This window comes from Schistocerca serialis, chromosome 5 (assembly GCF_023864345.2).
Source record: "Schistocerca serialis cubense isolate TAMUIC-IGC-003099 chromosome 5, iqSchSeri2.2, whole genome shotgun sequence".
Lineage (NCBI taxonomy): Eukaryota > Metazoa > Arthropoda > Insecta > Orthoptera > Acrididae > Schistocerca > Schistocerca serialis.
Window position 1 is genome coordinate 827961718 of NC_064642.1, and position 24519 is coordinate 827986236.

General features: G+C 44.3%; 1 protein-coding gene across 1 annotated transcript in view; it reads left to right on the forward strand.

Annotated features, from left to right (window-relative positions):
* Positions 1-24519, forward strand: part of LOC126481616 (uncharacterized) — a 55980-nt gene that overhangs the window by 27599 nt on the left and 3862 nt on the right. Inside the window, exon 3 of the mRNA XM_050105495.1 lies at positions 18442-18675. Within this exon, the coding sequence (XP_049961452.1) occupies positions 18442-18675 (234 nt within the window). The remainder of the gene's footprint in view (positions 1-18441; positions 18676-24519) is intronic.

Consider the following 24519-nt stretch of genomic DNA (forward strand, 5'->3'; position numbering starts at 1 on the left):
CTTCCCCACTTCAAGTAGTATTCATCCCAGTTTCACACGATACTGCGCCACTTCCAACTTTTCTTTCCTACTAAGAACTCTGGAGGATGTATGCACGTCTTCCCGTGCAATGCAAGCCAGGTGGCGTTGCTGGATGGACGGCTGACTCACTTTGCTTCTCTCTCGGAGTATTAGAGTTTGAATCTAGCGTCACGCGGAAACATAACACGCAAAGATCATATTCGTCACAAACGCGAGTCCTCAGCTGATACCTTGGACGAGTACATCTCTTTATCCTTTGTCTCATACACGGATTGAGACTCACACAGTTCTCACCACGTGGAAGTGCTCGTCTCTAATTTCGAGTCCTGCGCACGCCATTTCTTGAATATTTCCAACTTATAGTACACACGCCAGTAATGCCGCTTAACTTTAGCGCTATATATAAATACAGCAGTTCATGACAAATTTCAAAACTCCGCCATCTCTCTCCCCACATCCACCACTGCTGGCGGCTCACCTCCAACTGCGCAACGCTACGCGCTGTTCACAGCCAGCTGCCTAACACTACAATGGCGAGTATTACAACAATGCAAAGCAGCCACAGACTGCACACAGCACAGCCAGTGATTTTCATACAGAGGTACTACACGAATATGTAATAAAAAATCGGGGTTCCTATTTAAGAAAACGCAGTTGATATCCGTTTGACCTATGGCAGCGCCATCTAGCGGCCCAACCATAGCGCCATCTGGTTTCCCCCTTCAAGCTAGACGAGTTTCGTTCTTTGTAGTTTTTCCGTTTGACGCTTATTTCGTGAGGTATTTGGCCCGGTCACGATCAGCGGACCACCCTGTATAACGTAAAAGTATATTACCTTACCTTCTTACGAGATGTGACATATCTTTGGAGAATATTTACGTGTTAACTCTGAGGCAGAGGAATGCAGTCTAACTGAGATTCAATTGAAAACTGTGTTGTCGTTGTCAGCGAAACAATGCCGTGAAAAGCGCGCAGACGACAATTAAAGCCAGTCTTGCCTTATGACAACGTTAGGTTATAAAGGGTTACAGCATTTGAGCAGGACTTGCTTTGACACTACTGGGAAGTGTCGAAGCATGCTGTCCTGTATTTGCTCCTGACCGGGTGCAGTGTAGCCGACACGGCAAAAAGGGCAGCTGTGGGACTCAGAATTGTTGGCTCTGAAGTCCAGCTTGCCCCTATCTACAGTCACACATCACTGGCGGAACGCCAGGTCCTTGCTGACTTTGTCATTAGTCGTTGTAAATGCACTGCTATCGCTCGAACGATGTCTCCGTGAGTTATTTGGGGACACCCATTTCAGCGCTACTGTTATTGTTGAACAACCATCCTTACGGTATTCCACAATTGTGGACGGTAAATGAAATTGTTCATAGAGTAGTTGTAGGTACACTTTCGCACTGCGCAACTTATCCTTGCTCCTTTAAACCTTCGTTCCAGTCAGTGTTATCAAAAGTTTTCTCTAAAAAGTCTGTTTGCCTCTCGGTGGTCCAATTCCACAGTTTGAGATACAGGCACGTTTTGCTCCCCGTGCGGCGCGGCCGCCAGCGGTTCGACGCTTTCACAGTCCAGTGGGGCTCCCGGCAGGAGGCGAGCGTGCCTGATGACGCCTCTACCGGGTGGCGTCACCGGCATGGCCGCAGCAGGCAGCGCCGGCCCCTGGCAGTTGCACAACGGCTGGCAACTCTGCCGCGCCGCGCTGAACTCGTCACAGCACGAGCAGCCGCGTCACACTCTTTTGTTTCAAGTAAATGTTTGCAGTGTTTTGCTCCCACGGTAGTTACTTTCGATGTCCGTGTATATTTTAGCGAACTGTCGGTTTTTTTCTTCTTTATTAAAATCATTGTATACCGAACGAGCATTGACGAAGTGGAGGATCGGCGACTGTTTCAGGGGCTGGCATGGATAGAAGTGACGCAGAACGTTTAAACGTCCCGAAAGCTGCGTTGTTGCCTGGACAAACGGCTCTCCGCCAACGCCCCCTCCCGGCGCTGGCGCTGAGGGCGCAGGGGCGAGTGCGGCAGAAGGCGGAGGCTGCGGCCGGACGCCGCTAGGGGGACGCTGTGTCGCCTTTTGACATGTCTGTTACGTTAGACTTACGTTCTGCAGTAGCAATACTCTGCTGCTCACGCAATTGTCCGAAAAGGAAAAGTCGAGAGCCACCTCATTCAATGCGGAATGGGAACTGCTTTATTTGTTTCGTCTCGTTTGAAATCCGTGTCACGCCATCGCATTATTATGAGATGGACAAACAATCACTGGAACCTCTTTATGACACAGCCACAAAGACGATAGATGTACAAAAAAACTAAAAACCCGCCTCGATTGCGAAAAAAGCACCTAGTGTTGAGTGTTAACCCAGGTTGTGGCGTAGATAACTACACCTTCTTCAGAACAACAATAAAACCCACAAGTGCCTAAGAATACCTTTGTCAATAATTAAAAGAACACCATAGCTATACACTTATAAACGAAAAAGAAAAGGAAAACACAAACAGTACACATGTACAAAGTCAAAACCACTACTTAACTTAATGGCTGTACGTTCCACCGCACACCGGCCTATGTTCGATGGGCCATGACCCGCCATAAACTGCAGCTAGGCTGTTTGTGTTTTCCTTTTCTTTTTCGTTTATAAATGTATAACTATGGTGTTCTTTTAATCATTGACAAAGGTCTTCGTAGGCACTTGCGGGTTTTATTGTTGTTCTGAAGAAGGTGTAGTTATCTACGCCGAAACCTGGGTTAACACTTAACACTAGCTGCTTTTTTCACAATCGAGGCGGGTTTTTAGTTTTTTAACCCTAGGACTCACTCTGCTAAAATTTCCCTAGTACTCCATCTGGGGTCATACATGAACCCCAATCAATATACAATTGACTGTGTGTACTAATCATTCAGAGAACAACGTACTGTCGTTTAATACTGTTTGTTTACATTTTATTTATTATTTAGACACATTTCACAGCTTTTTTAACAGGTATGTACATAGTAGAATTAAATTACATATGGCACAGTAATTACATATCAGAAGTTACAATATTACTCTAAGTCATAATTTGTTTCACTCATAAATGTTTCACAATGGCTTCAAATTTACAGAAAATGTGATGAACAACTCAACAGGAAACATAATTCTAACCGGAATCCGTACCATAGTCATTTGCACATATTTTGCAAGTAGTAACTATTTCAGAATGTTCCTTGCAAACAAATTTGTTACACTTTTTGCATGTTGAACTGTATTTTGTGTCCTTTGATCGGGGCCAAATGGAGCATCTGCCTCGCTTTCTCTTCTGGTTGTCAGGTATTACGTCTGGATGTCCATTGTCTAACAGATCATCAAATCCACACCGTTTGATACTGCTAATAATATCCTTGTTCCTTGCTTGTGGTAAACTCAAATGACGTTCCACTTGGGGCTTTGCCATTTCTTTGGCCAACTTCATTAGAAAAAGACGTCTCTCTGTTTTTTCAACAGCAACACAGAAGAGTCTGTAGGCATTGAGTGCAGCTAGATCGACAAGATCATAAAATACTGCTAATGGCCAACGTTTTGTACCCTTTTTCACAGAATAGTTAGAGCTCATTTGATCTAGCGTATCAACACCTGATTTTGTTGAGTTGTAATACAACACTACTTCTGGTTTTCGTTTAAAGTTGTTTTCTTTGGGCACTTCAAATGATTGATGTTGTGTTGACAGGAGTAGCACAGCCTTATTTCTTTTTGGAACATACGAAACTAATAGGGTTTTACCACTGTATGCAAATCTGGTAGTGCATTCTTCCCTAGTTTTCAAAGGCAAAAACTCTTTTGGGACTTCTTTTCTTGTAGAACGTAGAGTACCTACAAGTGTCAACTTCATTTTCAACAATTCTTGGCCAAGTCATAGCTCGTGAAAAAATTGTCAGTGGTGATATTCCTACCCCTGCCAGCCAGATGACGCACTAAATCTAAGACCACTCTCTTGCCTTGATTCACTTCTCTCACATCACCACTCCTTCCAGTGTACATTTGAAGATTTGTCAGATAACCATGTTCACAGTCTACTGCGCACCATATCTTGATGCCATACTTTCCTGGCTTTGAAGGAATGTAGACCTTGAAACTGCACCGACCTCTGTATACGCAAAGATGTTCATCAACAGTAATGTTGCTGGAAGGTATAAATGATGTTTGACATTGCACGGCAAACAAATCAGATATTTCCTGTACATCTACAGCCTTATTTCCAGTCCTCTCTTTCCTTTCAAGTCTTGTGATGCGGTCGTCAAAACGAAGTGAACGCAGAATGCCCTGATATCGCCTCCTCGACATAGTAGCACGGAATAGAGGAGTGCCATATTCAGAGTCCCAAAATTCGTCAATAGGTTTCCCCCGGCTCTTCTGTACGCCATACAGAATCAGCAAGCCTAAAAATGAAAGAAGCTCGCATCTGTCTGTATCACGCCAGTCAACTAATTTTCCAGACACTTTCAATTCATTTCCTCACTGAACTATTATATCCAGCAATCCATTAGTAATAAACTGCCTGAAACAGTCAACAGCTGAGCTAACACTAACTGTACTAGGAATACCTGCTGAAAATGGTTGTATGTTGCTGATTGGAAATCTACGAATTGATGGTTCTTTTGTACTCCATGCAATATCCCGACCCCTGCTTACCAGTACTGCTCTTTCATCTTCTCCACTGTAATCATTTTGAGCAAGAATATCATTTTCTTCTAATTCATGTAAACAAATTTCATCACTTTGGTCTACCTGTGTCTCTGTTCCATCATCTTCGGTGTCACTACCTTCTGAATCACTACTGGTACGAAATAAGTCTTCCATAGCTTGTTCTACACTATAGCCAGGAGCACAACGTATTCCATCCATGCTGAAATTACACTGCAACAACAAACGTACAAACGAACTTCCAGTTTGAGGTTAGTTCTGAGTAACACCTGAATAACACCTGAATTCAGTGTTACCAACTCAAAATACCTAAGAAAGAGATTGAAAGTTGATAATCTATACGTTCTATGAATGTTACATATAATCTATCTGGAGTCATAATTGACCCCAACAGTAGTTTTTGTTAATTATTGATTTAAATGTTGCGTCAAGGGCTCTAAAAATTTTTGTGAGAGAACTACAATACTGTGTGGTAAAAGTAATGAAATTCTGGATTTTTACAAGAAATAGAAATATTATTTTATCCATAGTAAAGATGATTGGGGTCACCTATGACCCCAGAGTGAGTCCTAGGGTTAATATATTAACCAACGATTGCTGACGCGCTGCGATGTTGAAGACGATAGATGTGTTTGTATTCTGACGAACGAGAATGAATGCTGGATGAATAGAAGGCATTATGGGGAAAAAACGAGTAAAGGGTATATAGAGCAGCAACAGATCTTTTCTGGACGACGTCACGAAATTATTTGAACTCATTACATCTTGTAAGACAAAGGGAGAATCAATTCGTAACAGTTACGCTGGACAAGACTCACGCTATCGACCAAAAATTAATCCTGTAAAATATCAACTTCGAGTTCGTGAAACACTGCCCGTAACTCGAGGCAGTCATTTGTCGACAAGACGTGACTTACTACATTTCAGTAACGCAAGTATTTCATCACGACTTCTCAAAGAGATTCCAAGAATTGGCACGACTGAAGACTGATTTCGATTTATCTCTCAGACCATTCCCGCTTTTGACTGCTCATGCACTTCATTGCTTGCAACTTGACCTGATAGATGTACAGTGTAGCTAGCGCCTGGACCAACGATCTCTTTGTCTAATCCAGGAATTTCCTACACTTCTACAAAACATTGACTCACAAGCAGTATCCTCGACGGCGCAGCTGAGCCACTCAAGTTAATTCGGTGTGTGGTTCAGTACATATGTGAAAAAAAATTTTTTTCGTTTATTAAATTGACAAACCTCAGCCAATGTTCGAGTTCCACAGCTTTTAATCAGCGTAACTCGTTGTGTATGACTGTATTATGAATCACAGTTCCAGATACATTACGTATTCTAAAATCGAAATGTGTATAAATTATATAAACACAAGTGCTTCATGTTAAACGTCTGTGTGGAAAGCTTGATGTACTTCATCTCATGATATTAGCACTGTCTAATTGTACTTCTTTAATTAAATAATTAAGTACTTCCTTTGGCAGTAAACTAAAAAAGTCAAAAATAAATACACACGATAAAATCCTACTTAGAAAACTATTCTGCAACTGTTCTGCAATATTCGCCTCTTAGAAGTAGTCGCACTGTGTTGCAAACTTGTCTTCCTAGTAGCCATCTCATTCACACACCTTCTCGTATTTCCGTGGTGTGGGAAGCGTGAAGGCTGAGCTCAGTCAGTTACTGCTGCTAGCGCGGGCATGCTCACGGAGTGCAGATCTTGGCCAGGTCTGCATTACACTACCGACGGTAAAGCGCTGGATACAGTCAGTGACACCTGTAAAATAGGTAGGATTAATTGTGCACAATGACCTAAAGTAGACTGTCCATCTTGATTGCATACAGGTATGTAATTCACAATGAGTGGCTTCAGCTTATTGCCATCATCAGCTACTTGACGTCGATACTTGTATCAAAACGCTGTAACGATCTGCAGACGTCGGTAAGCAAACACCAGCCTTAATGAATTATACAGTCATGTTCAACGAAGATGGACGTTTTTGAATAAAGTACCAAACATGATCGTAGACTTCATGCCTTTTATCGATAAAACAAGCTGATCACATAAACTAATACTAGAAAATACTGATGCCACGCTCAGACCTGTCGCTAGAAGTTTAAGGAAATGTAATTCATTTACAACAGAAATGGCTTAAAAATATTTTTCGACCTATTCTGTAAAAAGTACAGTATTGGACCATTGCCATATCGGAGAGATAGAGGCGGTCAATATGACAGTTCGTCACAGGATGGTTTCGTAGGCGCGAGAGCGTTATGGAGATGCTCAACAAATTCTGGTGGCAGAGGCTTCAACAGACGTGTTGTCCATGATGGAGAGATTTACTGTTGAAATTGAGACAGTGCACTTTCCGGCGAGAGTCGGGCAGCTTTGCTTCCTCTCACGTACGTCTGCGAAACTACCACCCAACGGAAGATGAAAAGTATTACACACGGGTGTTTAACGATGTTCGTTCTTCCCATACACCATTTTCGAGCGGAACAAGTCAGAGAGGTACGACAGTGTTACCAAAAGTACCCTCTGCCACGCAACATAACGTTGTTTGCGGAGTATGGATGTAGATAAAAATAAGCTGTTTCGACATTGGCGTTTCCGTGCATAAACGTCTATCTTTGTCCATGTTATGTTGAAGTGCGACTTTAGGTCGCAGTGAGAAGAAATAATTATCTGGACCGGAAGGACAAATTCTCTACAAAATTCTTCCTTTAATTACTTTTATTTACTCAATGAAATGTGATTAAGTTAAGTACTTCGAAATATTATATAAATACATTCAACTCGAGCGTGAGGACGCCAGAGGAGACCGTGCTGTCACGAATTAAGAACGAGCTACTAGTAGTCTTTGAAAATATAGGTAATCTGTGAGCTGAGCTCCCATCGTTGTGGTTGTTGAGCCCCCCGGCAGATGTCACGAACTGTCAGTCATAAAAAAAAAAAAAAATACTCTGTGGGAAGTCAGTTTAACTACACTGCGATTGGAAACTACATGATGATATTGTAGGACTGTCTCAACATATTTAAATATAGACGTATACTCTCGTTTATGTAATTAAATAACGTCTCATTATTATTGAATTTTTAAAATTTAACTATAATTTTATCAGATCTTGCTACAATATGGAATGTTTTCAGGATGGCGATTCTGTTGTAAATTTATGAAATGATATCAAGTGCTTCAGTGACAATTTGCTGACATTTCGTTAGTACGACGTGTTTCGGCAGCAGGTTCATGCCAGATGCATGTTCATAACGTGTACTTGAAATGTGATTAGGCTCATTTACTGTGTGTGCGAGTTTGTTCGTGTGCCAAAATACAGTCGTATGTAGAAAGATACGTACTTTTTAGCGTGTACGTTAAGTGATTTGCGTGTGTAGATCATTTCCTTAGCACCCTTACGTACATTTTGCAGCACATGGCTATGGACACACACTTGCTGACAACGTCACACAGGAAAGAAGAAACAATAACAGATCAACTGCCACACAGCAAACGAAAAAGAAATCCTCTGCTTGGCTACAACTCACAGGAAAACTCTCCTACAAAATAGCAAACATTTCTCAGGCCGCACAAGATTAACATTGCCTTCAAACACATAAGAACCTGCACCGAGACACAACATACACTGATGTGACAAATTCGTGGGATATGACATATACAGGTGGTGGTAGTACCACGTGCAACAAGCATAAAAGAGCACTACGTTGGTGGAGTTATCATTTGTACCCAGTTGCCTCATGTGAAAAGGTTTCTTGCGTGGTTATGGCCGCACGAAGGAATAGTAGTTGGAAATGTACTCAATGGGATATTCCATTTCGTAACTGAATTTATCCGTTAGGACAGTGCAGCGAAATATGGCGTTAATGGGCTATGGCAGCATGTAACCTCCCCCTTACTAATCGGCCTATCCTGCTTATGATTTAAAATACGACTGTGGATCGCGTGTATGCCTAATGGAGTTCTACTAATTGGATAAGGCTATTTCTCCCGAGGAAGTAATACAGATAAGTAGGAAGAAAGTGTACAACCGACCCTTCTGACAGAAAAGTCTACAAAAAAAAATAAAAAGGAATTAAACCGAACAGGGCTATAATTAGGAAAAAATGAAAGGGCATTCACTCACGAACAACACTGGACAGAAAAGGGGTACCATGGTCATGAATCCAAAAGTTACACTAATGAAAGAAAAAGAAATAATTAACGGTCGCCAACCCACTAGGACAATTTACATCCAAATTCCTGTACAAGATGGTGGGAAAGGAAAGACAGTGACGTGGCAACTGAAAGTTGTCACTTTTTTTTTTTTTACACATATTTTAAGTGAGTACGTAATGATAAAGAAAACTGAGAAGTCACTGTTACGTTTAGCATTAAATTTTGAAAAAGGCAGTCGAGTAATGATTTGAAAATATTCACTTAAACTCTATGTTAGTACTGAACTTCGTTACGTGAAAAATGACTTTCAGTGACCTCAACATAACGTCATCAAAGAAATTTAGAAAAAAAGCAAGCACTTTTTACTTTGCAGTTACTTATTTTGTAAATTGGATTTCATATTATTGTCTGAGCAACTGAGCCTTTTTTACAGACTTGAATACGTACCAAACCAAACAGCTATGTGCTCCAAGCTATATGTAAAATAAATAAAATTTCCGCACTCTTAATTTGTGCATTTCTTTAGATTTGGATTTTTTCCAGTGATTGATTCTCAAACTTGAAAAATGAAATTGCTTTACTTTAGTCATATACTGAAGCCTCTGTTGTACAACAGTTAATTGATAGTAGACTGTGGCTAAAATTCTCAGAAGTGAAATTATCCATTAATAAACTGGCTATAACTATTCAGTTTGTTTCTTATGACAGCATATAAGGGAAAAAAAAGGAACAAGGTTCCTGCTTGGTAACAATGTCTGGAGGGAATGAGGACACAATCGCCCTGAGTTTAACTGATTATTATTTGAATAAATTTTATCCATCAAATCATATTCAGTTGTGCTGCTGGGTTAGCCGTTAACAGTTCCTACTAATGAACAGTCTTACTTCAGTGCTGTGCATACGACGAAACTCGGAGCTGACGACGAGACTGTGTTGCTGGAACTGCTGCTGTTGTTGAAGACGGTAGCGTCTTGTGGAGCCACGGCGAATTACAGGATTGGGCAATCGTTTTTAATACAGCCTCTTCCAGCCGGCCAGGGTGGCCGAGCGGTTCTACGCACTACAGTCTGGAACCGCGCGACCGCTACGGTCGCACGTTCGAATCCTGCCTCGGGCATGGATGTGCGTGATGTTCTTAGATTAGTTTGGTTTAACTAGTTCTAAGTTCTAGGGGACTTATGACCTCAGAGGTTGAGTCCCATAGTGCTCAGAGCCATTTTTTTAACAGCCTCTTCCGCCCGTCCTCTGCTATTAGACATCTGGCCGGCGCGCGTACATGTTGCCGCCGGAAATGGTACTCTCTACTGCGAGAGCGTTAACACCACACTTCCGCACACTACAAGCGCTGGAACCCGTCTCCCGCTCTCTCCGTGCGCTCCACGCAACAGCTCCCTATCCAAAGATTTTACAACGCACGAGCACTGCTATTATCGTTGTTAGTCGATGCAAATAACAATTCCTTTGTCTTATTCCCAGAGCTTACAAGTTTCACAGTAAGACACAGATAAATACAATTAAATGTCAACAGACTTCTACCTGAATTTACACATACAGCGAAGCAATGTCCTTACTTATTAAAAGAAAGCATTTAAATTACAAATATTTACATACACTTCAGCAAAAAATTTATATATCGGTAGCAGGTGCCATGCATCCTGCATTTTCGATGTTACAAGCAGACGACCGACGCGAGTGCCACTGGTGACATGACGACATCGCCTGCAGCGCCTCTCCAGGGCTAGCGGCCTTATCAGTCGGACCTGTGACACGGTCAGGAGAGTCCCAGTTGCAGCCGATAAGAACTTATGATGGGATTCGACTGTGGCACAGAACCCACGAAGGAACGCACCCAAGTTGTCGACGAGGCACTGTGCAAACTGGTGGTGGTTCTACAATTGTGTGCGCTGTGCTTACATGGATCGATTAGTTCCTCAGGTCCAAATGAACCGATCAGTAACTATAAATGGTTATGTTCAGCTGCTTGGAGACCATTTGCATTCGTGGACTCCAGTTCCCCAAGAACGATGAAATTTTTATGCATGACGCAGTTGTTCGTGATTCGTTTGAACATTCTGGACAGTTCGAGCGAATGATTCAGCTACGCGGATTGTCCGACATGAATCTCATTGAATATTTATGCAACATAATGGAGAGGTCAGTTCGTGCAGAAAATCCTGCACCGGCGGCACTTTCGCCATTATGGGCGGCTATAGAAGCGACATGGCTTAACATTTCTGCAGGGGACTCCCAGAGACTTATAAACGTAGGCTTTTTTCTGGATTTGTGACCGCATTGTCAGTATGTAAAACTACCGACGTTACAAGTGACCTTCTTCAGGGTGTTTTTGTTTACTGCTGATTTTTTTTCTTTATTGTGATTTCATTCCCCCGCCCCATATGGGCAGGGGAGGGCTGTCAGCGACACAATCCGCCGCTCTTCAGCCGAGTGACACGACAACTAAAACAAGAATAAAATGATACATACATAAGGAGATAAAAAAGGGGAACATAAAACAGAGTAAGGGGAGAAAATGGAGGTAAAATATACACTGACATGGAGACGTTCATGGGGGACAGTTAAAAAGTCACCAGAAAGTTAAAAAAACACAGTTGGCGATTCTTAAAACACAGACAAGACGCTGAATGCGCAGGCACAGGTTAAAAGTCGGCCACAGTATTAAAAACACTCCGGAACAACACACTTAAAACCCACTTGGAGCACACACGACGAAGAATAAAACTGCCAGGTGGGACCTGCCAAGGGAAAGGTCAGAGAGGATGGAAAAGGAGGGGAGAGCATGGGGCAGCTGGGAAGTGGCGGGATGAAGGGAGGAGGGGCATCAGTGGACACACGAAGAGGCAGGAGACACGTGGGGCGGGAGAGGAAGAGGGAAGACAGGGCAGAAGGGAGCGCAGAGACACGGAAAGAAGGCACAAGAGATGGAGGGGGATTAGGAGGGGGAAGCTCAGGAGGAGGGTGGGAGGGGGAGAGGGAGCCCTGAGGAGGAGGCAGGAAGATGGGGTTAGAGTTGGTAGGAAGGGTAGATGTCACGGAGTAGCTCATCATCCGGGAGGGGTTTGTTGTTGTGTTCTTCAGTCCTGAGACTGGTTTGATGCAGCTCTCCATGCTACTCTATCCTGTGCAAGCTTCTTCATCTCCCAGTACCTACTGCAGCCTACATCCTTCTGAATCTGCTTAGTGTATTCGTCTCTTGGTCTCCCTCTACGATTTTTACCCCCCACACTGCCCTCCAATACTAAATTTTTGATCCCTTGATGCCTCAAAACATGTCCTACCAACCGATCCCTTCTTCTAGTCAAGTTGTGCCACAAACTTCTCTTCTCACCAATCCTATTCAATACCTCCTCATTAGTTACGTGATCTACCCACCTTACCTTCAGCATTCTTCTGTAGCACCACATTTCGAAAGCTTCTATTCTCTTCTTGTCCAAACTAGTTATCGTCCACGTTTCACTTCCATGCATGGCTACACTCCTTACAAATACTTTCAGAAACGACTTCCTGACACTTAAATCTATACTCGATGTTAAGTTGGCGGGTCGCTTGCCTATTTCTATCGCCTCCTGAAAGTAAGAAACTGTTTCGCCAGTACGCGAGCCTCACCAAAATCAGTCTCTCTGCCGTACTCGTGCTGGTGTTGTGCCACCGTTGACTTGGTGTGTTGTCTTAGTCGGATATATTTTTCGTGTTCAGATATCCGTGTGTTGATGGATCGCCCCGTCTCGCCTACATGCACTAATCCACAATCGCATCTGATTTCGTAAACTCCAGCAGCATGTAGTTTGTCAACTGCATAATTCTATGTGCAAATAACATTTTTTATTCTGTTGCTGCTCTAGTAAATCGGCTCGATGCCTGCTCGGCGGAGCATTTTGTACACACGTTTAGCGACGCCTTGAACGTGTGGTAATAGAGTGATGTTTTGTGCTTCCTTCTGCTCTCTATTCATTCATTGCGCTAGGAAGACAGGTTGCATCACGTCAGCGTCCATCAGCTACACGCCAAGACTTGCGAGCAACTCTGCAGGAGGAATGGGCGTCATTGCCTCAACATGAGATTGATGGCATCACTCACAGCATGCACCGTCGTTGTCAGGCCTGTATTGTAGCCAGACGTTGTAACATCCCACGCTCAGCACATTAAACAGTTGTCGGAATGCGTGAGTAAATCAGTTAAGTTGGAATAAATGAAGAACATTTGTGTCTACCGTTATCTACGTCAGTCTGCTGCTGCGACCTGTTTTGCAGCTGTCCATGAACAGCATTCCGTGGGCTGTTTTCCAGTAGAAAAACGCTCGTTAAGTGGCAGTTCTGAAAACTGTTTAAGACAAGCGTTTCGCCAAACCATTTTCGGAAAAGTCGCTTCAGCACAAACCCGCACACTTGCCACAACGATGTGATGAGACAGACTAGCACATATTAAGTGAAAACGGGATTTTTCTTCGGTCTGCACAATTACACTGGCCGATTCCATGATGATGTAACAAACATTCAGGGATTGCTACTGTGAAACACAACTCTTCTACTGAACAAGTGCTCATAGCTCTTGGGATATGCAATTTAGAGCGTATATATAATGGAAATTTTCGTCTTTCTTTGGTCCATACAATCTCCTCTGAAAATATGAAAAGCAAAGCCTTTGTGCTAGTGTACAGTAGGTTATAAGCTTTTGAGGTATATAAATTAGCCCTGTTAATCTGACAAATATATCGGAGCCCCTCCAAAATGATGACTAGTACATTCGTTAGCCACAATATTAAACAATAATTACCATTAATTCATTTTATTGCATTAAATAGCACATTACATCAGCTAAAAAATATTGACAATATCAATCTATTACCTCCGGAAATCTGTGTGAATAGTTTGCGATCTGAATCTAATAATTGCATCTCAGTATGAAACAGTAATACTAGTGAAGTATTACTCTGATTGCTGAAATGTTAGTATCAAAAGGCAGTTAGCTATATAGAAGGGTGTGTGTATTCATCTGTAGCCGGAAATGAAAGCCTATTGATTGTAAAAATTTGCAAGTAAGTCTTTAGAGTGAGACCTGAAAATTATTGAAACTCAGTGCAAATGGATTTTACTGTCGCAACTAGATCTCAGCATGTTAATCTGCAGGTGGAGGATATCGCTGAAAATCAGTCATTGGCTTCACACTGACAACTTGCACCAGCAGCCAAGTCCAACTTAGCCTGAAACACTTCTCAGCACTTCGGCTCTGCCGCTCAAAGGAACGCTCGGCTGGCTAGATCGGCGCCTGGCAGTGAAGAAGTCTGCTGGAGAATTAGTCTGCTAGAGAAGAGTGTCTTTTTGTATGGCCAGTGAGGTGGGTCCTCGACAGCACCAGCCATATTCCTCTCTCCAACTCCTAATTTACCTAAATGATAGCCAATACTGTCAGCTCTCACATCCTGTTCAATGTGCCGCGTTTGTAGTGCCTGGACCGCCTGGCGTCCCACGTCCTCAACTACTCCGGTATGGGTTCTCACTCCGCATTTCGATCTTATCTCGCGTTGGCCAAGTGTTTCGAAGAAAGTCGTGTTTTCCAAGATTTGCTCACAAAACGTTCCTTCTGGACCTTGCTAAAAAGTGTGTTTCTCCTCTTTCCTCCTTTGAGTTCTAAAACAGACGATCTGTGTTGCGACTCCAATGACCGGCGCCCAGTGGTGTCCCCGCAAAGAAAGCCCAGATGACCGAGTGGCTAGCGGCGCTTTCTGGGAACCCTCCCTGGGGTCGGCCCCTCCTCTCCCGGTCGGCACACGTGACTTGATGCTCGCTCACTCACTTGCTGCTCAACTTAATATTCATGCAGAGTGGCCTCTTACTTACAGGAACCATACAATTCTGTATGAAATGTAAACAAAGTTAATTAGGTACTGGTAATTACTAATACTCCTATACACAGTCAGTGGGGATTTATTAGTCCAATACACTAGTTTTATACTAGCTGGCGGACAGTTTTGGGAAAGAAAGTCTCGTAACACTTGTAATAGTAGGGGTTCACTGTCACAGGTATCAGACGATTTCTGCCTGTAACCTTCTTTAATCCGAGCACTTAGTTGTTGGTCGTCCATTCTATTATTCCGTCTTGGCTCTTGCACATATTGTATGTTACCTATCTCTCCCTGTAGCTTACCCATATTTTTCTCAGAACTTGGAATATCTTGTACCACTTTACATTGTCAGGTCGACCAATCCTATGAACGTGTCTCGGTTTTTCTTTAGTGTTACTCCCATTATCAACAGCAACGTCAGATTTGACTCTCTGGTGCCTTTACCTTTCCCAAAGCCAAACTGATCGTTACCTAACACACCCTCAGATTTCTTATCCATTCTTCAGTCTTGTCAGCAACTTAGATACATGAGCCTTAAGCTTAGGCGCCCTGTCACGGTCCGCGCGGCTCCCCCCGTCGGAGGTTCGAGTCCTACCTCGGTCATGAGTATGTGTGTTGTCTTCGGCGTAAGTCAGTTTAAGTTAGATTAAGTAGTGTGTAAACTTAGAGACCGATGACCTCAGAGCCGGCCGGAGTGGCCGTGCGGTTCTAGGCGCTACTGTCTGGAGCCGAGCGACCGCTACGGTCGCAGGTTCGAATCCTGCCTCGGGCATGGATGTGTGTGATGTCCTTAGGTTGGTTAGGTATAATTAGTTCTAGGCGACTGATGACTTCAGAAGTTACGTCGCATAGTGCTCAGAGCCATTTGAACCATTTTGATGACCTCAACAGTTTGGTTCCATAGTCCTTATCATAAATTTCCAAATTTCCTGATTGTGTGATAATTCTCGCACTTGTCAGCTCTTGCAGTCTTCACCGCGCGAGGTGGCGCAGTGGTCACCACACTGGACTCGCATTCGGGAGCACGACGGTTCAATCCCGCGTCCGGTCATCCTGATTTAGATTTTCCGTGATTTCCCTAAATCGCTCCAGGCAAATACCGGGATGGTTCCTTTGAAAGGGCACGGCCGACTTCCTTCCCCGTCCTTCCCTAATCCGATGAGACCGATGCCTCGCTGTCTGGTCTCCTATACCAAACAACCCAACCAAACACTCTTGCAGTCTTTGAAATCGTGTGGATGATATTTTTCCGAAAGTTAGATGGTATTTCCCCAGGCACATACATTCTACGCACCAACGTGAATAGTCGTTTTGTTGCCACTGCACCCACTGATTTTAGAAATTCTATGAAATGTTATCTATCGCTACTGCCTCCAAAGTTTCAAATTGTGATTTTAATACTGGATCACCCGTCTCTTCTAAAGCGACTCCTGTTTTTTCTTCTATCACATTCTCCCTCGTAGCGTCCTTCAATGTAGTCGTTCCGCATACCCACTCTTTCCTCTGCATTTAACAGTGGAATACCCGTTGCACTCTAAATTTTACCACCCTTGCTTTTAATTTCACCGAAAATTGTTTTGACTTTCCTATATGGTGAGTCAGTCCCTCCGACAGTCTTCCTTTTTCGATTTTGTCACATTTTTCGTGCAGCATTTTGTCTTAGCTTCCCTGTACTTCCTGTTTATTTCATTCAAAAATGTGTGTGAAATCTTATGGGACTTAACTGCTAAGGTCATCAGTCCCTAAGCTTACACACTAGTTAACCTAAATTATCCTAAGGACAAATACACACACATACATGCCCGAGGGAGGACTCGAACCTCCGCCGGGACCAGCCGCACAGTCCGTGACTGCAGCGCCTTAGACCGCTCGGCTAATCCCTCGCGGCGTTTATTTCATTCCTCAGAAGCTTGTGTTTCTGTATTCCTGAACTTCTCTGAATATTTTTGTACTTCCTTCTTTCATCAATCAACTGAAGTATTCCTTCTGTTACCCAGGATTTCTTCGCACTTACCTTCTTTGTACCTAACGCTTTCTTTCCAGTTTCTGTGATTGCACTTCTTAGAGGTGTCCATCCCTGTTCGACCCACACAGCTATTCCTTATTTCTATGTCCGTGTTACCCTCCTGAACCCACCGATTCCATATTCTGCTAACAATCATTGGATCTTGACCAACGCGAGTAGCAATTTCGCGATACGATAAACCGCAATCGCGATAGGCTACAATCCGATCTTTATCAGAGTCGGAAACGTGATGGTGCGCATTTCTCCTCCTTACACGAGGCATCACAACAACGTTTCACCAGGCAGTGTCGGTCAACTGTTGTTTGTGTATGAGAAATCGGTTGGAAACATTCCTCATGTCAGCACGTTGTGGGTGTCTGAAAAAACTAATGATTTGCATATCACAGCAACTTCTTCCTGTCGGTAAAATTTCGCATCTGTAGCACGTCATCTACGTGGTGTAGCAATTTTAATGACCAGTAGTGTATTTTATTTCGGCTGAATTTTCTGTCTGACTTCGCGTTGCATCTCCTACTGCTAGTAAGAACGGAATATGATGAGAATTTTGGGGCAAAGATAATTTGCTTTGGTAAGGGCTGATACATTTTTACGCAGCATGACTACCAGAACGTCCTGTAAGAAAACCGTATTTCTGGGATAATAATTTGGTTTAATTGGTGAAAGAAGTGGAAGAATTATGGTAGGTGACTAATATATTCCTGTTAGGATTGGTTGTCCTTGAATTCCGCTTGGGATGTTGAAAATTCAGATCACCTACTGCTATTATTGGTTCGATACGTCCACCCAGGGTGTTAGTACACCAGCCGTAAGAAGTTTTCCTTGTGGTGGCTGGTTAAGTTGGTTCGCAGCACTGACACCACGGATCTGCAGAACTGAAGAAAGCCGCGCGAGTGGGAAAACGCCGCCCGCACAGGAATGCTAAGTAAGGTGTCGCGCTGAACCGAGCACTTCTGACAATTACCGAGCAAGGCCGACACACACCGCAATCGTGCTCGCGTGCTGTTCGCCTCGCCGTGGGCGTCCTTCGCATACACTATCAAATCGAGGTAAAATTCTCTATTTGAGACAACTGTAAGCTCAGGTACGTAGTTTTGATTACTGTCGAAAATACAAGCCTAGGAATGCGTCTAGTAATCCGTAATCTCGTTCCCCAAACCAACTCTTATTATCGCGCTTGTCACTCCAGTTAGCGACTTGGACAGCTAAGAAGCTAATTAAGCGACTTTCTCAAACGAAAAACTAATTTTGTAAACATCATCGCCCTTAAAATTGTTATGATTAATAGTTTTAAACGAATAAAAAAACTGGTTCAAATGGCTCTGAGCACTATGGGACTTACCCCTAAAACTTAGAACTACTTAAACCTAACTAACCTAAGGACATCACAAGCATCCATGCCCGAGGCAGGATTCGAACCTGCGACCGTAGCGGTCACACGGTTCCAGACTGTAGCGCCTAGAACCGCACGGCCACCCCGGCCGGCTTTAGATGAATAACTTGCACCCAATCTGTGTCATCAATGTGCTATAGTGTCTGGTCAACAACACTGATTCTGTACCTGGACTCACCTGTAGAATAATGAAAGTGACGCATTAGTGAAGTACATGTAAAGCACTGATCGTCGGTGAGCGTTATTTGCTTGGAATACTAAACCTATGTTCTGTTCTAATACGCTGACAGAGGCAGCTGATCCAGCAAAGAAAATGGATACAGACGAAACGGCGTCGGGAAGTGGAGCCAGGAACCGGCGAACTGTTCCCTGTGACGACAGAAAAATAGAGCGGAGGATTCCGAGAATAACAGAGCGGAATTCGCCAGAGGACCGAGGCTGCGACTGGATGATCGGGTTCGCTCCTGTGGAAGTACAGCCGGGGCGCTGGCCGCTCGTTCCTCGCACGGCTGCACCGGTCCCAGGTACGTCCACGTGGCGGCAGCAGCAGCGGCGGCCGTGCCGGCAGCAGTTTGTCACCTGTGCGAAAACCGACCGACCTCGGCGTCGTATTTAGATGCCAAATGAGGACAGACTGAGTCCAGTAGATAAAGAGACCAGAAACCAACCGATTATTAGTAAAAACGACAAACGGTACCTTCAGTGGTATTCTGACGAGCTGTTATTTCCATTTGCTGCACACCATTTCGACGACCGACGCAGTCGTCTTGTTGAGGTGCTCCGAGTTCTGCTCTTCGCTCTTGTTAGCAGTACCATGTTGTTGTGGTTGACGGATGCAGTATTTAGAGTAACGGTTGATGTAAATTCGTTCCCCAAAGTCCGTGGTCTCTCTCGCGGTCACTGCCAAATTTTCCGTGTATGTGCTGTTCTTAGATTACTTTGTTGAAACTCAGGAGAAAATTCGGGAGCTTAGTTCGTTCGACGGAAGTGGGGCGTTTGGACTCCAACCAGACCCTAAGCTGTTGTTGGTCTCTAACCTCTTTTCATAGCCGAATTCAAGTCCCGACACCCACAATGCCTGCGATGCTCTTTTGTTTCTCAGAGCTGGCACTGGTATTTCGTGAAAAGCAAATTCTTTCAGCATCTCCAAACAGCAGTGGACGTGCCGACCGCCGAGACTTTAATAAACTGAGTGTCACACTTCCAGCGCTATCTCCACTGAAACAGGCATCACAGTTTATTACGTTTTTGACACCTTCATTTCGATACAATCCTTAATTATGCTACCCCAGAAAAATGTTGTTCATAGCACGATACTCGCCACATCGTATTTTATTCATTGCTCGTAATCGAAGCAGTGTTCAACAACAGCTGATTTTCATGTGGGGTGTGTCGCTGAGCCGGCCGCGGTGGCCGTGCGGTTAAAGGCGCTGCAGTCTGGAACCGCAAGACCGCTACGGTCGCAGGTTCGAATCCTGCCTCGGGCATGGATGTTTGTGATGTCCTTAGGTTAGTTAGGTTTAACTAGTTCTAAGTTCTAGGGGACTAAGGACCTCAGCAGTTGAGTCCCATAGTGCTCAGAGCCATTTGAACCATTTGTGTCGCTGACGTTCTTCTCATCTCTCATCCCCTGTTTTGATAGAGCTGCCGCACGTTCGCATGAAATGCGATACACAGCTGGCTGTCCTATATGGATTTTAACATTACGAGCAATGCATTTTACCTTAGTTGAGAGGCCGAAATACATAGGATGCCACTTAGTACTTTAAGATGTACAGCTTGCGCCCTTTCTGTCTCAGCAAGGTGTCATAGTACCTTGTGAACAACACTGACTCTGTACCTGGACTCAGCGGTAGAATAATTTATCGCATTAGTGTAACGTAAATGTTCCTGTACTTGTAAAACACTGACTTTTGGATAGTCTTACTTGCTTAGAATACTAAACCAGTGCTCTGTTCTGTCACGCTAACGCAGCTGATTGCTTGGTTGGTTGTTTGGGGGAAGAGACCAAGCAGCGCGGTTATCGGTCTCATAGGATTAGGGAAGGATAGGGAAGAATGTCGGCCGTGCCCTTTCAAAGGAACCATCGCGGCATTTGCCTGGAGCGATTTAGGGAAATCACGGAAAACCTAAATCAGCATGGCCGGACGCGGGATTGAACGAGGCAGCTGATTCAGTGAATAAAATGGATACAGAAGACACGACGTCCGGAAGTGGCACCCAGAAGCGGCGAACCGTTCCCGATGACGACACAATAATCGAACGCAAGATTCAGAGAACAGCAGAGCGGGATTCGGCTGAGCAGCGAGTCTTTGACGGGCTGTTCGGGCCTCCTCCCGAGGAGATGCAGCAGGAGGCGATGGAAGCCGCGCCTTGCAGGACAGCACTGTCTGCAGGTAGGTCCAGGTGGCGGCAGCAGCAGCAGGCGTTCATCACCTGTGCGGATCTGGCCTCAGTGGTGTACTTACAAGGGGAAGTCCCCGTCGCACCTACTCTGCCCCTCAGATTTACTGGATAGCCCGTCAAAAAGTGAAAACAGATCAGGCATGAAAACAGGAAGGAGGTTTACTGAACTGTGAAAAAAAGAAGCAAAACAGAAACAGTGATCAGTCTAAGCTCAAGATGTGCAACATCGAGCGAAACTCAATAGCTAGAGCGACATGGTTATGTGGGCACGCTGTTGGTCTGTGATGGGGGAGGTCCGAGTTCAAATCTCCAAATTATGAACTGTCCACCCAGTGACTGACGTGTGTCTTCGCTGTATTCAAATTTATGTGTGTGTCATGTTGTTACGTCCGTTTTCAACAGCAAGGTGTAAGGAAAGGACCTCGAGACGTACGTACCTCCCATTTGTTCTACACAAGTACCACACATGATGACGTTCTGATGTCGATGATACCCTTTTATTTCTGTGAAAGATTTATGCGACATCTGGTGTTGGTGGATATATTTTTACTCATGAGTCATATTCTATAAGCAATGCAAAGTATAACAGATGCTATGGCTACAGAAGGAGAACAGACATGTCATTGACTGCATGGCCGAAGCCACCGCCTTGTTCAGGTGCTGCGAGTTTTCCTCTTACGTGTACTCGCTGCCTGGACGGCAACGAGACGCTAAGCCGTTGCTGCCCACTATGCACTGTGATTCTCTTTTGTTCAGAGTTGGCATTGGTACTTCCTGAAAAGCAAATTCTCTCAGTGTTTTCCAACTTAGTAGACGTAATGCCCGGCGAGATTTGGCAAACTGAGTGCCACACCCCCAGCGTTATTTAAATTAGTTTTACTGACATCTTCATTTCTGTACACTATTTAATTCTGCTACTCCAGGAGGTTGGTGTTCGCATCACGATACTCGTCTCATCATATTTCATTTCAGGTTTGAAATCAAATGGTTCAAATGGCTGTAAGCACTATGGGACTTAGCATCTGAAGTCATCAGTCCCCTAGAACTTAGAACTACTTAAACCTAACTAACATAAGGACATCAAACACATCCATGCCCGAGGCAGGATTCGAACCTGCGACCGTACCGGTCGCACAGTTCCACACGTAAGCACCTAGAACCGCTAGGCCACACCGGCCGGCCACTTGTAATCAAAGCAATGTTCAGCTTTTCATGTCGCATGTGTCTCTGATGTTCCTATCATCTCTCATTGACTGTTCAGATAAGTAGTAGGGCAAAGTCTGTACGACCGCACTTTGAATTCTTGCCAGATTTGTTCAAGATGGTGGATAGAAAATGGCTGCCATAGATGTGGCAACATCGCAGTGACGTCATGGCGGGAATTTCAAATTTTGACAGGAAAATAGATCAATTGGGCTGCTTCTACTAACCAAACCACTCCGCACTGTCTCCCTTCCTCCCTTCCTTCCCCCATCTGAAAATTGGCGGGAAAGGACTCAGTCTGTGCTGAGCATGAGGATAGGATGGACATAAGACTGCATAATTTATTTCGACAATTTGAGTTGTCATAGGCAGTAATTCCATCTAATATTTTCAGCATAAGGTCCGGAGTCCAACTGACCTTGTTCACAACGTTACCACCAGACAGCGCTGTCGACCCCCCCCCCCCCCTCCTTTGTCCCTGCCTTGATGTAATCCAAGATGGCTGTCTGGGGAAAAAATGGCGCGAAAACGACTCAGTCCGTGTTCAGCTGCTGGACTGGGAGGATAGGTGTAATTGTGACTTGGAGGAGTACGTTAGCATGTGAGGACTGTGTCGATACCAGTGATATTTTGTGAACACAAATACGCTTCATGAAATAATGAATATCAGCACGATGGTGCTAAGTTACACTTCACAACTCACATGTGCTGTAAATGTAGATCATTGGACAAAAGTACAGCCAGTCTTCTGAAACGCAAGACATTCACCTGCCCCAGTACGTGGCCTCTTCCAACGGGCCCAGACAGTAAGACAGGGAGTGATCCACGTCACGGCATGGCCACGCAGCAGTCGCAGGGCCGCTCGCTAATCTCCTCCTGCTGCGCTGGAAACAGTCGCGGCCCCCCTCCTCCTTCCCATCCCCCACACACGGATACCCGTTGTCACTGAACACGAACTGTTTCAGGAATTACTACATCTCGTGTTGTGGAATATTGTCATATATATGCCTTGAAGATGTCACAGGAACTAAATGTACCTTTGCACAAAGAGAGAGCGAGAGAGAGGGACAGCTTTGCAGATGACGTGAGAATATTTAAACAATTACACGTTTTATTCTGAGGAATATCACAATCACCACATTTGGACACAGACTCTAAAAGATCTCGACACACATGTAAAACATCCCTGTGACACTTCGCACGTTTTTGTGGGAAATACCATTGTCCTTGAGTACGAGCTACTTCAGGAGTTACTAAATCCAACTGAATATGTCCCTAAATGCAGTTTCAAGAAGATTGTTGCACAGTAGTTTGCTTCAGTTTTGCGATGTATACTGCCACAGTCGAAAATGGACTCTAAAAAAAGATTGCGATACAATTGTGAAACCTCCCAGAGACACTTGATATGCTTTTCTGGGAAACAGGCCTCGTAAACGATATCAGCTGCAAAATCTGATTTTGGGCGCCGAAACGATGATACTTGAAAGTCGAAATAAATAGCTCTGTAATAAACAGAACACTCACCACAAGAAGAGACAGAGAGAGCAAAGTTTGTGAGTCCTACAGCCTACAGCTCCTGTGGTGTTCATCACTTTTCTGCACTGGTGAGTGGGCTTCGCTTTATATTTGCTGCTGCTCAAGTCAGTGACATTTTTTCCTCACTTCCAGAAGCACACAATGGTGTCCAAGCACAAATGCAAAAATCACAACAATTCGAAGCACTGTCGTACAGACAAGAAAAATGGCTGGAATATTAGGGTAATTTTCGATGTCCTACAGCTTCTGGTCTGGAGATACTCTAAAGCCACAATGGCGGATGAGGTACAGCATCCTGCCAGAGATGGATGGTCTGCTTGGACATGTCTCAGAACACTCGAACGAAGAAGACATCACATTACTCTCACACATCACAGAACTTTCCATTGATTCCTTTCCCCTTCTTGTTCGAACCCCCCTGTAGAGGCTCCTATGCCCTGTACAAAGAATGTCTTGTGAATGGAGCATTCTAATTGGCTCTTACTGAATTAACCCGTCAAACAGCTGGTGCTGGTGTGGGAGCACTGTCCACCATTTTCTGCAGACGAGACTTTCAGCGAGAAAACTATTTTTTACAGATCCAAAAAAACATACAGCAGTCATATTGTACTGACAGGTTAAACCCTGAAAAATTGGTCTCCAAATCATGAAACATGGAAAGACACTTCTCAATTATACTGCTGTCCTACTGTCACGGGAAGCTTGATTTTTTTTCCCAGCTTGAAACCGATCTCTAACCGGACTGTTTCACCACATACTATGTTGATGTAGTAAACACAATTCATAACCTGTACCATACAAAATCATCACTTCTTCATCCTGCATATAGCTATCGACTACCAGGCGTACATATACCATGAGACTGACGGGTCCCAAAAACAAAAACAAAAAACATAAGTACATGTACCATACATAGTCGCGGCACTAGATGTTTCCCGTGAGATTCGGCGGTCATCCACCGTGGCCAACTGCCCCCACACACACCCTGGGCTGACGTGTGACCAGAGCGCCCTCAGCGGACTGCAGTCACTCTCCAAACTGGACCACAACGGCTAGGCTGGTTCCCCTGGGCCGGCCGCAGTGGCCGAGCCGTTCTAGGCGCTTCAGTCTGAAACCGCGCGAACGCTACGGTCGCAGGTTCGAATCCTGCCTCGGGCATGGATGTGTGTGATGTCCTTAGGTTAGTTAGGTTTAAGTAGTTCTAAGTTCTAGAGAACTGATGA